This window comes from Heptranchias perlo, chromosome 27 (assembly GCF_035084215.1).
Source record: "Heptranchias perlo isolate sHepPer1 chromosome 27, sHepPer1.hap1, whole genome shotgun sequence".
Classification (NCBI taxonomy): domain Eukaryota; kingdom Metazoa; phylum Chordata; class Chondrichthyes; order Hexanchiformes; family Hexanchidae; genus Heptranchias; species Heptranchias perlo.
In genome coordinates, this window is record NC_090351.1 from 37112652 (window position 1) to 37129663 (window position 17012).

Consider the following 17012-nt stretch of genomic DNA (forward strand, 5'->3'; position numbering starts at 1 on the left):
AATGCATCATAGACTAATTGGAGATTGATTGCTATGATTAGTCAACAATTCTATTATCTTCGTATTATGCAACTACCAGGGGCGAACAAAGTGGATGTGGCTTTTTTTTAATCTAGCAATTCCCATGTTCCTATGTAACGGCTTGATTAGTGTCTAAACATTGCTTAATTTACCTTTGGCAACCATTTCTAATATAATTACATTGCTACTCCATGTCCCACCTGAACGTAATTCACTGAAGAGTAATCTATCAGAGAGGACAGAGTGGATGAAATTCCTTTTTCGGATCCTGTACTGCACACCATCCCAAACCATGGTATTGAGACACTAGTCTCAGGCCTCGATTGAAAGAGGGTGTTGGGTGATAGTAGGACGGAGAAAGGGGTAGATTCTCCTGCTTCTCGGAAAAATTCCAGATTTTGTGCAGAGACCGCAGAAGCTGGGATTGTTCTCCTTGGGGCAGAGAAGGTTAAGGGGAGATTTAATAGAGGTCTTCAAAACTATGAAGGGTTTTGATAGAGTAAATAAGGAGAAACTGCTTCCACTGGCAGAAGGGTCAGTAACCAAAGGACACAGATTTAAGGTAATTGGCAAATGAACCAGAGGGGAGATGAGGAGAATTTTTTTTAACACAGCGAGTTGTTTTGATCTGGAATGCGCTGCCTGAAAGGGCGGTGGAAGCAGATTCAATAATAATTTTCAAAAGGGAATTGGATAAATACTTAATAAGGAAAAATTTTCAGGGCTATGGGGAAAGAGCGGGGGGAATGGGTCTAATTGGATAGTTCTTTCAAAGAGCCAGCACAGGTGCAATGGGCCGAATGGCCTCCTTCTGTGCTGTACGATTCTATGATTTTATGATTGTACTTGTGCGAGTGAAACTTTGCATTTGATATTTTGCTTTGCTTGTTTGCTTTGCAATATATTCTAAATTTGCCGGACTTCGAGCCATTGTAGGTCAGCGAGCACAAGGGAGGTGAGAGAACAGGACTTGGAGAGAGTTAGGATAGGAACAGCAGAGTTTTGGATGAGCTCAAGTTTAGGGAGGGTGGAAGATGGGAGGCCGGCCAGGATCCTCGGCTTGATTGAAGTAGAGAGAGGGTGAGAAACCACAGAGGAGGGAAAAATAAAACAAATGCAACAAATCAGAACACAGAATATTCATTAGAACTTTTAAGATTCATAATGGGAGAGTCAAATTCATCCTGTCACGCTGGCGTTGGTCAAACCATACATGAGTCTGCATCTCGAGGAGATGAGGGAAAGAAATTAGAAGAACAAAGAAGGAAAGCTGAAAAAATCCCCTGTTAACAGCAGCAGGTCGAGCTCCCACAATCACTCGACAGTTCCCTTACATTCCACCTGTATTCCCCGACACTGTTCATCTTTTGATTTCACATCCTCCGACACAAATGATCAGGCTGATGTTACTGCAAAAGAAAATAACAGAGCTGTATGGGGAACAGGAAAAGATTTAGTGTGTGAAGGAGTCGCGCTCGATCACAGACACTCTGCAGTCCACATGGGGCCAGGCCCCTCTGTACACAGCCAGCACACGCAGGGTAAATCAAACTACAGAAATACTGGATCGTGTTCTTAGACATTTTAATCAAACATATATCATCAAAAATGAATTGGACCTTCGAAACATGTTTGTTTTAGTTAATATTCCTGGAAGAGAAAACTGTAATTTTAGTATTGTCACTTGGATTTCTGTACAGTGAGAGATTGTGTGAAATTCTCATACTGTGGACAGTTATATAGATTTAACACTTCCAAACTATATAAAGAAAAGAAAGATAGACTTGCCTTTATATAGCACCTTTCATGGCCTCAAGACATCCCAAAGCACTTTACAGCCAATGAAGTACTTTTGAAGTGTAGTCACTGTTGTAATGTAGCAAATGCAGCAGCCGATTTGCACACAGCAAGATCCCACAAATAGCAATGTGATAATGACCAGATAATCTATTTAAGTGATGTTGATTGAGGGATAAATGTTGGCCAGGAAGAATTCCCCTGCTCTTCTTTGAAATAGTGCCATGGGATTTTTTACATCAAAAGATAGCACCTCTGACATTGCAGCACTCCCTCAGTACTGCACTGGGAGTGTCAGCCTTGATCATGAGCTCAAGTTCTAGAGTGGGACTTGAACCCATGACTTTCTAACTCACAGCCGAGATTGCTACCACTGAGCCAAGACTGACACCTATACATGTCTTTATTTATTTTCTTTTACCCTGCCTTCTCTCCTACACTTTTCAAGGGTGATACAGTCCTGCACTGTGGGTCTCAGCCCTTCCCCCTGGGTTTCTCAACTAATAACGAAGTTAATCACTATATAAATTGAGGGTTTTATTATAATTGGACGTGTACTGAAGATGCAAAAAGGCTTTTATTTGAATAGAGAAATGGCACCAGAATGCAATGCATATATTGAAATAGACCACCAACAACAACAACTTGCATTTATATAGCGCCTTTAATGTAGTAAAACGTCCCAAGACGCTTCACAGGAGCCTCGTCCCATCCTGTCTCTATAACCTCCTCCGGCCCTACAACCCTCTGAGATCTCTGCGCTCCTCCAATTCTGGCCTCTTGCACATCCCCGATTCTCATCGCTCCACCATTGGCGGCCGTGCCTTCAGCTGTCTGGACTCTAAGCTCAGGAATTCCCTCCCTAAAACTCTCCGCCTCTCTACCTCTCTCTCCTCCTTTTAAGACGCTTCTTAAAACCTGCCTCATTGACCAACCTTTTGGTCACCTTATGCGATGCGGTGTCAAATTTTGTCCTGTGAAGCGCCCTGGGACGTTTTACTACATTAAAGGCGCTGTATAAATGCGAGTTGTTGTTGTATGGCTGCAGATAGGTTGACAAAAAAGTCCAGCCATTGTTTTCTCAGCCAGTACGAATTCAAGATGGCGCGTCTGGTGGAGTGAAAGCCCTGATCTGATTGGATATAGACTACGGCAAATCTTCCAACGTATAGAAAGAAAAAAAATGAAAGAACTTGGATTTATATAGTGCCTTTCACAAGCTCAGGTGCTTTACAGCCAGTGAAGTAGTTTTTTTGAAGTGTAGTCACTGTTGTAATGTAGGAAAGGCCTCAGCCAATTCGCACACAGCAAGGTCCCACAAACGGTAATGCAATGATGACCAGATCACCTATCAACTATGTGGCTTAAGTGAAGGTGAATGTCTGTGATTCATCTGAGAGTTCCGTGGGAACATGATAAGCACACCTACGCTATCACTAGGAACAAGTAGATAAGTGAATTGGGGACTTCCCATTGAAAAGCACCTACAAAATTCAAATTCATAGGTTTACCATGCTCAATAAAACCATGAATAATGTTGCATAATTTATCTGATATCAGCCTCCCACACATTGCATGCTTTTTACATACTGGTTAAGCCATTTAGAGTACTGCGTCCAGTACTGGGCAACGCACCTCAGGAAGGATATATTGGCCTTGGAGGGGGTGCAGCGCAGATTCACCAGCTACCTGGACTGAAAAGGTTACATTGTGAGGACAGGTTGCATAGACTAGGCTTCTATTTCCATGAATATAGATCGACAGGTGGTCTAATTAAGGTGTTTAAGATGATTAAAGGATTTGATAGGGTAGATAGAGAGAAACTATTTCCTCTGGTGGGGAGAGTCCAGAACAAGGGGGCATAACCTTAAAATTAGAGCCAGGCCGTTCAGGGGTGATGTCAGGAAGCATTTCTTCACACAAAAGGGAGTGGAAATCTGGAACTCTCTCCCCTAAAAAGCTGTTGAGGCTGGGGGTCAATTGAAAATTTCAAAACTGAGATTGATAGATTTTTGTTAGGCGAGGGTATTAAGGGTTATGGAACCAAAGGCAAGTAGATGGAGTTAAGTTACAGATCAGCCATGATCTATTGGATAGTGGATCAGGCTCGAGGGGCTGAATGGCCTACTACTGTTCCTATGTTCCTCCGCGCAGGCGGGTAGAGATCCGAGATGCTGTATGGGATCGATAATATTCCACATCAACTTGTTCGGACGGAATGCTCCTGTGGAATATTAGTGATGAGACCTCTCTCGATGCCTTCCAGAGAGCGCTGTCTTCTGGGGCTCTGTTCCTTGTGTGTAGACAATCAAAGATCCATCTGAACATCACTGGCAGAATCAGGGTTGTTTAGTCCTACAGTGAGTCAGTGCTAGGCTTTGACCCAAGATACTCCTCATACATTCTCAATGCCTTCCTGTTCTTTCAGTAATCACATAGGGAACACAACAACAACGACTTGCATTTATATAGCGCCTTTAAAATAGTAACACGTCCCAAGGCGCTTCACAGGAGCGATTATCAAACAAAATTTGACACCGAGCCACATATGGAGATATTAGGACAGGTGACCAAAAGCTTGGTCAAAGAGGTAGGGTTTAAAGGAGCATCTTAAAGGAGGAGAGAGAGGCGGAGAGGTTTAAGGAGGGAATTCCTGAGCTCAGGGCCTAGGCAGCTGAAGGCACGGCCGCCAATGGTGGAGCGATTAAAATCAGGGATGCGCAAGAGGCCAGAATTGGAGGAGCGCAGAGATCTCGGAGGGTTGTAGGGCTGGAGGAGGTTACAGAGATAGGGAGGGGCGAGGCCATGGAGGGATTTGAAAACAACGATGAAAATTTTAAAACTGAGGCATTCCCAGACCGGGAGCCAATGTAGGTCAGCGAGCACAGGGGTGATGGGTGAACGGGACTTGGTGCGAGTTAGGATACGGGCAGCAGAGTTTTGGATGAGCTCAAGTTTATGGAGGGTGGAAAATGGGATGTCGGCCAGGAGAGGAATGGACACATATCCTTGTTACAGTTGACTGTAGCGTGTCAGCACTCTTTCATATATTTTCAACTTAAATATATAAAAGATACCTGCGCTTATTGCAGTATGCTTTTAAATTTGGCTATTGATATTTAATTTACATTTTTATCTTTAGGGTATGGATCACTTGTGTCAGCTACTGGCCCATCTTTGATATGTATTAATGACCTGGACTTGGGTATAGAGGGTATAATTTCAAAGTTTGCAGATGACATGAAACTCGGAAATGTAGTAAACAATGTGGAGGATAGTAACAGACTTTAGGAGGACATAGACAGACTAGTGAAATGGGTAGACACATGGAAGATGAAATTTAACAGAGAAGTGTGAAATAATACATTTTTGTATGAAGAATGAGGATAGGCAATACAAACTAAATGGTACAATTTTAAAGGGTGTGCAGGAACAGAGAGACCTGGGGGTGCACGTACACAAGTCTTTGAAGGTGGCAGGACAAGTTGAGACGGCTGTTAAAAAGGCATATCGGATCCTGGGCTTTATTAATAGAGGCATAGAGTACAAAAGTAAGGAAATTATGCTAAACCTTTATAAAACACTGGTTAGGCCTCAGCTGGAGTATTGTGATCAGTTCTGGGCACTACACTTTAGGAAGGATGTCAAGGCCTTAGAGAGGGTGCAGAAGAGATTTACTAGAATGGTGCCAGGGATGAGGGAATTCAGTTACATGGAGAGACTGGAGAAGCTGGGGTTCTCCTTAGAGCAGAGAAGGTTAAGAGGAGATTTAATAGAAGTGTTCAAAATCATGGCTAAATAAGGAGAAACTGTTACCAGTGTCAGAAGGGTCGGTAACCAGAAGACACTGATTTAAGGTGATCGGCAAAAGAACCAGTGGAGACATGAGGAAACATTTTTTTTACGTAGTGAGTTGTTATGATCTGGAATGCGCTGCCTGAATGGGCGGTGGAAGCAGATTCAATAATAACTTTCAAAAGGGAATTGGATAAATACTTGAAGAGAAAAAATTTTAGGGCTATGGGGAAAGAGCGGGGGAATGGGAACAATTAGATAGCTCTTTCAAAGAGCCGGCATGATGGGCCGAATGGCCTCCTCCTGTTCAGTACCTACTATGCTACTATGATCTGCTTCTAGAATATTCACTAGAACTCCTATGAGTTTGTTTTTTTTTGGGAGGGGGATGGGGAGAGGGCTGTTCGTATATCTCTACAGTAACACCCGGATCACCCCGTTGTTTGTAATCCGCCCCTTATCCAGTGCCCCATGTGTTTTAATAACCATTTCTTCTTCATTCTCTTCAATAGGTTCTCCTGCTCCCTGAGTGCTCTGTTCATCTCCACTCTACTGATTTCAGTTGTGTTTTCCATCATCCCTTTCTGCAACAACGTGATCATCCTCGCCTTTGTCCTCGCCGTGGCTGGGCTGGCCATGGGCTGCATAGACACCATCGCTAACCTTCAGCTGGTCCGCATCTATCAGAAGGACTCGCCTGTCTTCCTGCAGGTTGGCAAACACTCGTTGGGCAATGCCAACGTTGTAGATGTTGAGATGGTTTGATTTGACTCGGTCGGATGGTCCTCTGTAGGAGCACAAGCACGTACTCAGGTTGTCTTCAACCAAGTGCGGGAACAGGCAGCGACTTTTAACCACTAAAGATGGAGTCATTACATTCAGACCACTTTTCACAATCAAACCATGAGCTTTTTAAGGGGCCCTACAACCGGGTCATATATATTTTGCACCTTATCAAATATCCCAAAGTGCTTCATATGCAATGGGCTACTTTAAAGTAGTCATTGTTGTTATGTAAACAAATGAGGCAGCTATTTTGTGCACAGCAGGATCCCACAAAGAACAATGAGATGAACAAGCAGCTAATTTGGTGTTGGTTGAGAGAAGCACATGGGCCAGGATACCTTCATGAAGCCTTTGGCCAATTGTATTTGTTTGTTTGCAATTGTATGGTCCAATGAATCAGTATTGGACTGAAATGTCAGCCTGGATTTTGTGCTCAAGTCTCTGGAGTGGGGACTTGAACCCACAACCTTCTGACTCAGAGGCGAGGGTGCTACCCACTGAGCCACGGCTGACACACTGATGCCAATTGGCACAACAGCAGATGAGAACCTAAGTGGAAGCAGAAGGGGATGGCGTAAATGCTTGATGAGCACATGCTCGCATCCTGACTGGCCTCCCACCCTCCGTAAACTTGGGCTCATCCAAAACTCTGCTGCCCGTGTCATAACTTGCACCAAGTCCCATTCACCCATCAGCCTTAAAGCTGTTGAGTGTACCTTCTTACTCCGGCCATATACAGCTCGACGCCCACCAGCCCTGGACACCCATTATATACATAAGGGATTTGCATCTGGTGCTGACTTGGTACAATGGTGGGAAAATGACCAGCTCAGCACAGTTAGGTCACTTCTGCGCCATTATATTATCAAGCTCCTGCCTACTTCAACCTTTGGTAGATCCATTCTGCAACTTTGCCTGCTCAGGAACAGTAGTGCCTCTGCAGTCCTTCCTCCCCCTCATATTCATGGTCAGCAGAAATAAAGGGGCCACCCATCCAACTGTAATTGTACATTGCTCAAGTGTACAAAATGCTCTTACACTCCTAAAGTATACGACAACAATAGCAACAACTTGCATTTATATAGCTCCTTTAACATAGTTAAAAAACGTCCCAAGGTGTGTCACAGGAGCGTAATCAAACAATACTTGACACCGAGCCACAAAATGAGATATTAGGATAGATGACCAAAAGCTTGGTCAAAGAGAGAGGTTTTAAGGAGCATCTTAAAGAAGGAGTGAGAGGTAGGGAGCTGGAGAGGTTTAGGGAGAAAATTCCAGAGCTTAGAGCCTAGGCAGCTGAAGGCACGGCCGCCAATGGTGGAGCGATGAAAATCGGGGATGCGCGAGAGGCCAGAATTGGAGGAGCGCAGAGATCTCGGAGGGTTGTAGGGCTGGAGGAGGTTACAGAGATAGGGAGGGGGGCGAGGCCACGGAGGGATTTGAATGCAAGGATGAGAATTTTAAAATGGAAGTGTTGCCCGACCGGGAGCCGATGTAGGTCAGCGAGCACACGGGATGATGGGTGAACGGGGCTTGGTGCGAGTTAGGATACAGGGCAGCAGAGTTTTGGATGAGCTCAAGTTTACGGAGGGTGGCAGGTGGGAGGCCGGCCAGGAGAGCATGCGCTCATCAAGCATTAACTCCATCCCCTTCAGCACTTTCCGATCTTGCGAAAGGAGCAACTACTTAAGTTGAACAGTAAAGCCCATCAGCTCTTTGGAAAGGAGATAACGATGGCGAGGGAGCTAAACCTCTCAGTGCATTGCACTCACCTGAGGGGAAGGAATGGCAGGAAATTATAGTTTGTGTATGAGCTGGACCACACTGGCTGAAAGTGGAATAGGTGTGTTTGACTTTCATTGTGGAGGTTGCAGGTTCTAGAGGACACATAAATTAACTCTAACGTGCCTCTCTTCCATCTAAATGTCAAATCCTTTTGAGCTCATAGCTTATTTGGAGCTTATTACCATGATTGTGAATGGACTATTTTAAAAGAAGTAGCCTGGGGATAGTAATGGATCTTAATTTTACTTGACCCCCTCAGTCAAGGACAAAATCTGTAGCTTATTAAAGCTACAATAAAAAGGACCAGTGCACAGACCTGAACTTGGGCTGCTATTTTATTTTCTTCTTTCTCCATGCTTTGAAATTCTGCTGAAGGGCAATAAGTGCTTTGCTTGATTCCAAGCAAAGCAGAACCCAATTCAGAGGTCTTTTTATTTTGAATAAAAAGCAAATTGCTCAACCCATCATCTCTATTTGTTTATTGTCAGCAGATTATATAACTCCACACCTTGTTGCAAATTCCTCAATGTCCATCCAATTTTTCCGGTCAGATGTTTTATAAAAAAATAAGTTTACCCTCTACTGGGAGAACAAGACTGGAATTTAAACAACCCGAGTAGTGCTAGGTGGATTTATACATTGTTTAACTCCATACTCTTGAGTTCCTAATCGTCACCAAGTCACTGGCACAGAGACCCAGAGCCCAAAGTTTCAGTCTGGGCCAAAGCATAATTGAGGTATACTTCTTGATGAGGGACTGGAGAATGGGGCTGAACCAGGTCGTACAATGGGCTGTGGTCCATTTTTCTAGCTCCTGGTATTTCCCAGTGGGTAGGAGAGAGGGCATAGGCAGATTTAAGGGGGTTCGATAGGGTAGACGTGGAGAAGATGTTTCCAATTGTGGGGGGCGTCCAAAACTGGGGAAAAATATAAGATAGCCACTAATAAATCCAATAACAAATTCAGGAGAAACGTCTTTACCCAGAGAGTGGTGAGCATGTGGAACTTGCTACCATAAGGAGTAGTTGAGGCGAATAGCATAGATGCATTTAAAGGGAAGCTGGATAAGTGCATGAGACAAAGGAATAGAAGGATATGCAGAGAGGAGGCTTGTCTAGAGCATAAACACCAGCATAGACCAGTTGGGCCAAATGGCCTGTTTCTGTGCTGTGATTTCTATGCAATTGTATGTAAATTTTTCACCCACCCCATTCCTCCATCGACATTGTGTCGGGGGAGTTCCTTGGCTACACCAGAAATTCTTTCCTTTACACCCTTAAAAGATTGTAGCAGAATTTATGCCAGCTGAGAACGGGCGTAAGTCCCAAAGAGGCCCCAAAGAGTGCCCCAGACATTGCCAGAGAGGTTCGATCTGCACCCACAGTTATGGCTCCTGTTGGACCAGATGATTCTTTGGAGCCATTTTTTTTTCTTCAGCCCAGGAAGGGCCTCTTGGCGTCCATAACGGAGCAGCTGAGTGCCAGGGCACCATTTGAAGAGGAACAGGGGAGTTCTCCAGGTGTTAGGCCAATATTCATCCCATAACCAACAACACTAAAGCAGCTTAACTGGTCCCTTATCTCATTTGCTGTCTGTGGGATCTTGCTGTGTGCCAATTGGCTGCTGTGTTAACCTACATAACAGTGACTGGACTTCATAAGTAATTTACTTCCAGGAAGCTCTCTGTGCTCTGCATCCCTGGTGTTTCCACATGTGGTTTGGGAATTGGCTCCTGTGTATCTTTTCTAGGATAAATGAACCATGGCTAGGTGAATTTATGCTGCCTTTTATTTGTGAACTTTGGTGCTCATCAAGGTGAGGGATGTCAGTGCTGGGGAACAGATCTCTTTATGTCAGGCACAGTGTCAGCGTCAATCGCTCCCAGGTGAATGAAAGAAAGAAGGAATGAATTGCATTTATATAATGCCTTTCACAATCTCAGGATGTCTCAAAGCACTTTACATCCAATTATATAATTTTGAAGGGTAGTCACTGTTGTAATGTAGGAAACACAGCAGCCAGTTTGCGCACAGCAAGATTCCACAATCAGCAATAGGATGATGACCAGATAATCTGTTTTCAGTGATGTTGATTGAGGGATAAATATTGGCCAGGGCACCGGGGAGAACTCCCCCGCTCTTTGAAATAGTGCCATGGGATCTTTTATGCCCACCTGAGAGGGCAGACAGGGCCTCGGTTTAACATCTCATCTGAGATGGCACCTCTGACACTGCAGCGCTCCCTCAGTACTGCACTGGGAGTATCAGCCTAGATTTTGTGTTCAAGTCTCTGGAGTGGGACTTGAACGCATGACCTTCGTGATCCACAGGTGCGAGTGTTACTGAGCCACGGCTGACGCTGTGGCTGAAACTCTTTGAGATGTCCTGTTGATGTAAATGTGCTTTCTTTCTTTCTTTATTGATTGGTTTGGAGTGATATCCTAATTTCTTTTTGATGACAGGTCCTCCATTTCTGCGTTGGTTTTGGAGCGTTCCTCAGCCCCATGATAGCAGATCCCTTCCTTTCTGAAACGAACTGCATACAGAACAACCTCACTGTGAACGGGACGCCATCCGACTTGACGCACATTCGAAAATCCTTGGTGCCCCACCACGTCATGAACGAGACCCGTTTTGTCCTGCCGACAGATGGGCTCGTCATCTCAGAAGTTTCGTACGCCTTCTGGATCATGGCCCTGATAAATGTAAGTAAAAATATCATGAAATAAGATCTTTCGTTTCTCCTCCGAGCCACTTCGGGTGGAATATTCCGGTTGCCGGTCACCCTCCATTACTCACGGGATGCACCCATGCTTCATGTGTAAATCTAGACATTGGAGTCGATCTTGAAGGTGCGTTCCTGATCCACGGGGCACGCCAGCCGGTCGTCTGTACCCGTGCCCCCTGATTTTGAGGCTCGGGCCCTGTTTGGAGCTGTGAATGTTAATTGAGCGTCACAAAGCAGCTCCCCGGCTTTGGCCCACAGGAATGTTGACCGGCTTGAACGACGCAGGTGGGTCCTTAGGGGAAGGGATGGGGGAAAGTTGGGGGGGGGGTGGGGTTGATGAGCCCAGGCAGGCAGAGGCCCGCAATATTTTTCTGGGGCCCGGTGGAGCAGTCCTGCACCTCTAGGCCTCACAACAATAATTTCAAACTCACTCCTTTTCGGAGCCTCTTTGAGACTATCGCCCGTGGAGTTGATCTGAGAGCGCACGATCGACTCCAACCTAAAGTTGCAATCGTGGCCTTGTGTTCATTGTAGGCCTGGGGTTAAAATTGTAGTTGGGCCCCATTGACATAATTGGAGCCCAATCTGCATATTTAAAGGTACCTTGCGGAGGGTGTCCTGCTCGCCCGTCAAAAAAAAGAGCGGGTTAAAATTACATCCCACGGGAAGGCAGCGGAATCGGAAGGGGATAAGTCGCTGTCCCGATTTTTACTGCCCGCCCACCCAAACAAAAGATACATATGACTCCCTGTGGGATTTCCGATCACAGTGCACAGGGATTTGATCTGCAGTAAACTCGATTTAACCTGACCAGCAAATTAAAAAAAAACATGCCCAGAAGTTTAAAATTGCTGGATCAATTGAAATTTTCAAGACTGAGATCGAGAGATTTTTGTGAAGGGATACGGAACCAAGGCGGGCAGGCGGAGTTAAGATGCAGATCAGCCATGATCTAATTGAATGGCAGAACAGGCTCGAGGGGCTGAATGGCCTACTCCTGTTCCTATGAAAATATAGAGACCCTCCTATGAAATCAAATGTGATGAAATTCCTAAATTGTCACAGCCTTATTAAGTAAGAAACTCTGAACGGAGCATTTTGTGTTTAAGGTGCTTCTCCTGATGTTTATTAAACAAAAATATCAGAGGAAGGATTTGCATTGATGTGACATCTCTCATGTTCTCAGGACATCCCAAAAGGCTTTTCATCTTATTTTGAAGCGTAGTCACTGTTGTAAGGCAGGAAATGTGGCAGCCAATTTGCACACAGCAAGCTCCAACAAACATCAAATGAATAAATTACCAGATAACCTGTACCTGACTCAGAGGGACTTAGGATCATATAGCACAGAAGGAGGCCATTCGGCCCATCGTGCCTGTGCAAGCTCTTTGAAAGAGCTATCCAATTAGCCTCACTCGACTGCTCTTTCCCCATAGCCCCAAAATTTTTTTACTTTTCAAGTATTTATCCAATTCCCTTTTGAAAGTTACTATTGAATCTGCTTCCACCGCCCTTTCAGGCAGCGCATTCCAGATCATAACAAGTTGCTGCGTAAAAATAAAATTCTCATCTCCCCTCTGGTTCCTTTTGCCAATGATCTTAAATCTGTGTCCTCTGGTTACCGACCCTCCCGCCAGTGGAAATGGTTTCTTGTTCCTTCCTTGGGTGTTGACACGATATTGAAACTGCTTACAAATATCAGCAAGAGGGATCAGAGCATTCAAATTTTTTTTTTTGTTGTTGTAAATACTTTAATCCTGTCAGTGCGTAGCTATAACCAAAAGCATCGCTTGAAACTAAGAGGTGTTCCGGATCTCATTGTTCAGGAAATGATTGTGTCATTCCTGGTGTGCTTGCCAAGGTGCAGCATAACCCAACAAGTGAAACCTCTTTCTTTCAATGTCAAATGTCCTCTATATCTGCTGTCAGTCAGAGCTGTGTGTGAAATTCATTTGCACATTCTCAACACGGTTCATTCTCCTCCCTCGCTCTCCCACTTGGCTTTGCTTCTTATTTGCAAAACTGCCGACAGCAACTTGTTGCTGCCTCCTCGCTCAGATCTGACCCCCTTTTGCTCATGCAGTTCAATACTGTTGTCCGATGGCCAAACACACGGGCTGCAGGAGTGCAGTCGGGTTCGGTGAGGGGGGGGTGACATCCCTTCAATTGGATAGAAGGCCTTCATTGTTCCACTACTGCTTCCGCTTGAGTTTGCTTCGTTTCGTTCCATTTTGTTCGAAGCAGTGAGTGGCATCCGTCAATCTCTGACAAGTGGTCCCCTTTCACAAGGAGGGCACCGCGAAAACAATTGGCCCACAAAAAAAATAAATGCTTGCGAGTTTACAATATTGTTCTATTCTGATAGTTAACGGTATGCCCAACGCTGCCCACCCTTCGCGAGACACTTGAAGCGAAACGGTGGACACCGCGTGAACCCTCAACGCAGTTCCTGGTGGACGTGTAATCGTAAACTGCGTTCCTGCAGTTTTAAGTTGTGCTCGCTGGAAAATCTGCTGAAAAGAGTCAGGGAGGAACAAAATGGAAGCACGTCCATATATGGGTTAATTGGGCTACAGCGTCGCTGATTGGCTAAGGGTGAATGATGGCATGGTCATGTGGTTGGCGCCTGGAGTCGGGGGGAGGGGGTACGTAAGGAGCTCTCCTTAAAAGGAGAAGGTCAGAACAGGGGCAAAGAACAAACGTTTTCAAGACATGGTCGCCTGTTCTCCAAAGTATTGGGGTAATATCCATCTTTTCTACTTACTTACGAACAATGACGGACAGGAAAAGACCCTCTGGTCCATCCAGCTTGTCCCACACTTTGTGTAACTCCCCACCCCCACCCGAAACCATGTGATCTCCTGGGAGAGGCGAGAAACCAGATTAAAAACCCCAGGCCAATTTGGGGGGGGGGGAAAGAAATCTGGGAAATTCCTCTCCGACCCCCTTAGGTGATCAAAACTAGTCCAGGAGATCACTCCGGCCCCGATAATTCTATGAATTACATTATCTACCTTTTGTAAGAGGTGATCTCCACCCCAGCCAGAAACAGGTCCAGCTCTCGCTTGAAGGGATTCAGTGAATCGGCAGTCTGATCCAGAGGTCCACAATTCTCTGGGGAAAGAACTACCTCCTGACGTCTAACCTCAATCTGGCCTTGTACAACTCAAAATCGTGATCCCCCGGTCCTCCCTAACCTATTTAATTGGATAAAGCTGTCAACTACTTGATTATTATTGATGCCACCGCATTGGTTGCCTCCTTGAACTGGTCTACAGGCGTGGACCCACAGCGCAGAATGGCCACAGACTTCCAACTCATTAGCTCTAAATTAGCAATCAGTGGAAGAATGTCACATTGGGGCTGAGGCACATTGTTGTGGCAGGGTAGAGAGAGAGAGAAAGTGAGCTTTGCTCAGCGTCAAAACCCCCGAGCTGTGCCTGACCTGCTAGTGCACGGTGCTGACAGGGGATATCTGAAATGTAAAGTGTTCTGCCCCACACCTTGGTCAGCACAAAATTCGCACAAAGATAAAGCCGGTCGGTCACTCACACAGGGGCAGGCCGTGTCCATTGGGTTGGGGAGAGGGACGAAATGTCTCCTCCATTGCTGAAACATTGTGAGGCAGCAACAGGTGTCTGATCTCAGCCACGAGGAGCGATTAGGTAGAGGCCTATGTGAGGGCACATGTAAAGGACACGAAATCCAGTTCAGATCACAAGGAAGTTCTATTGTCATCACCCCCGCCTCCCCCAAGGTACATTATTGTATAATGAGATATTGGACAGTGTGGGTGCACTCCTGAACATAAGACGCTGAGGCCACTTATGGGAGTGACCATCACTGCTATAGCCATGAGGTCCAAGAGGCCATTCTACTGGAGGGTGTTACAGCCAAGCCTGCCCTCTGCACGCTCACGGTTTCCAGCAGCAGTCACAGGATAGTGATCAGGGGGTGTAACAATAACTCAAAAATCCCCCCTTTCATACAGCACAGCAGGAGGCCATTTGGCCCGTCATGCCTGTGCCGACTCTTTCGAAGAGCTTTCCAATTAAAGACTCTTTGTCTCAGGTCCCCTAAGGGAAAGCCAAGCATACCTACTGTCACTCCAGCACAGAAGTGGGATTAAACCTGGGACTTTTATGGGCTGGTGCCGCACCAGGCGGGGATCTCTGATCTGCATGGCTCAGTACAGACGATGTATGTTACCCTGCAGACCCTTGGGGGAGTCAATTGCAACTTGTTTTAAAGTTTAACCCATGTTTTTTTTTCTCGCTTTGTAGCTGCCAGTGCCCGTGGCTGTACTTTTCTTGATGTGTAAACAGGGAGTCGGGGGCTGCTGTGGCAAGAAAAGTGTGCCACTCTTGCCAGCTGAGGAACTGCCCCCAGACCTGCAAATGGACAGATTGTCGCCAGTGCAGGAGAAAACAATCCATGCTAAAGGTGGGTAAAGTGTACGCATGAGGAGGTTAAACGTTATCGACATGGTAAGATGTGTGTGTGCACTCATTTGGGCGTGCCAGTTGTGGCTCAGAGGGTAGCCCTCTCGCCTCTGAGTCAGAAGGTCGAGGGATCAAGTCCAACTCCACGAGACTCGAGCACGTAATCCAGGCTGACGCTCCCACTGTAGGACTGAGGGAGTGCTGCACTGTCAGAGGTGCCTTCTTTCGGATGAGATATTAAACCAAGGCCCCATCTACTCTTTCAGGTGGAGGTAAAAGATCCCATGGCCACTATTTTGAAGAAGAGCGGGGGAGTTCTCCCTAGTGTCCTAGCCAATCCTTCAACCAACATCACTAAAACAAATTAACTGGTCATTATCTCATTGCTGTTTGTGGGATCTTGCTGTGCGCAAATTGGCTGCTGCGTTTCCTACATTACAACAGTGACTACACTTCAAAAGTACTTCATTGGCTGTAAAGCGCTTTGGGATGATCTGGGGTTGTGAAAGGCGCTATAAAAATGCAAGTTCTTCCTTTTATGTGTGAGAGACACAGAGGGAGATGTACACGGTTGATTACTCCCAGAGAGAGAAAAACACCAGAGCGCGTGGGGGTAGATTTTGACTTGGTGCGATAGTGTAAAATGAGGGTGATAGCGAATCGGCAGGCCCGTTTTACATCTCTCCCGATTGACTTCGACGGAAATGAAAATGGGGAGAGATGTAAAAACAGGGTTGCCGACTCGCCGTTTTACCCTATCGCACAAAGTCAAGCCTACCCCAGTCAGTCCAGGCCTCTCTCAGGCCCAGCTAGCAGCTTGTCAGTGCGATGTTGGCTGTTGTTATTCACTACTGTGGAACACCACCTACGATAGGAGCCTAAAGATGAGAACTTAAATACTACTCTTTGCCTTTAGAGCAGTCAATCTGTGGCAACAAGAATTCTGAACCAGTTTTCTATAACACACTAATCGTGCCTGTTAAATGTACGGTCTGAACTGCAAGATCCTATTAACCAGTCATCTTGGCCAATGCTACACTTATTGGCCCATTACCAGCTCAAATTACAACCCTCTCCTGTGTAGTTTGTTAGACAAATTTCAGCCCAATGATCTGTGAAACTTCTACAAGTTAAGTACCAGAGGTTAACTCCGAGATCTCTGCTCGCCTCCAATTCTGGCCTCTTGCACATCCCCGATTTTCATCGCTCCACCATTGGCGGCCATGCCTTCAGCTACCTAGGCCCTAAGCTCTGGAATTCCATCCCTAAACCTCTCCGCCTCTCTACCTCCCTCTCCCCCTTTAAGATGCTCCTTAAAACCTACCTCTTTGATCAAGCTTTTGGTCTCCTGTTCCTGACTCGGTGTTAAATTTTGTTTGATAAATGATCCTGTGAAGTGCCTTGGGACGTTTTACTACATTAAAGGTGCTATATAAATGCAAGTTGTTGTTGCTGCTGTTGTTGTTCTGGAAAGTTTCTCAGGCATTAAACCTTTTTTCCTTTCCTCCCCTCCCATCCTCTCTGATTTTCTTCTCTCTGCTCCTGAAAGGCACTGAGGTTTGCTGGGGTGTGGATTCAAGAGACTGAGGGCACCCTCTGCTACCTTGCACAAGTGCCTGTTCTTCACATGTGAGCCTGCGCAGTGTCTGTCAGCAAGCT

At 45.7% G+C, this 17012-nt stretch overlaps 1 protein-coding gene across 1 annotated transcript in view; it reads left to right on the forward strand.

The window, feature by feature from the left end:
* The window catches only part of LOC137344596 (major facilitator superfamily domain-containing protein 4A-like), a 49167-nt gene that overhangs the window by 14774 nt on the left and 17381 nt on the right, over window positions 1-17012 (forward strand). The window contains exons 2-4 of the mRNA XM_068007672.1: window positions 6126-6324; window positions 10646-10888; window positions 15195-15354. Coding sequence (XP_067863773.1) covers window positions 6126-6324; window positions 10646-10888; window positions 15195-15354 — 602 coding nt within the window. The remainder of the gene's footprint in view (window positions 1-6125; window positions 6325-10645; window positions 10889-15194; window positions 15355-17012) is intronic.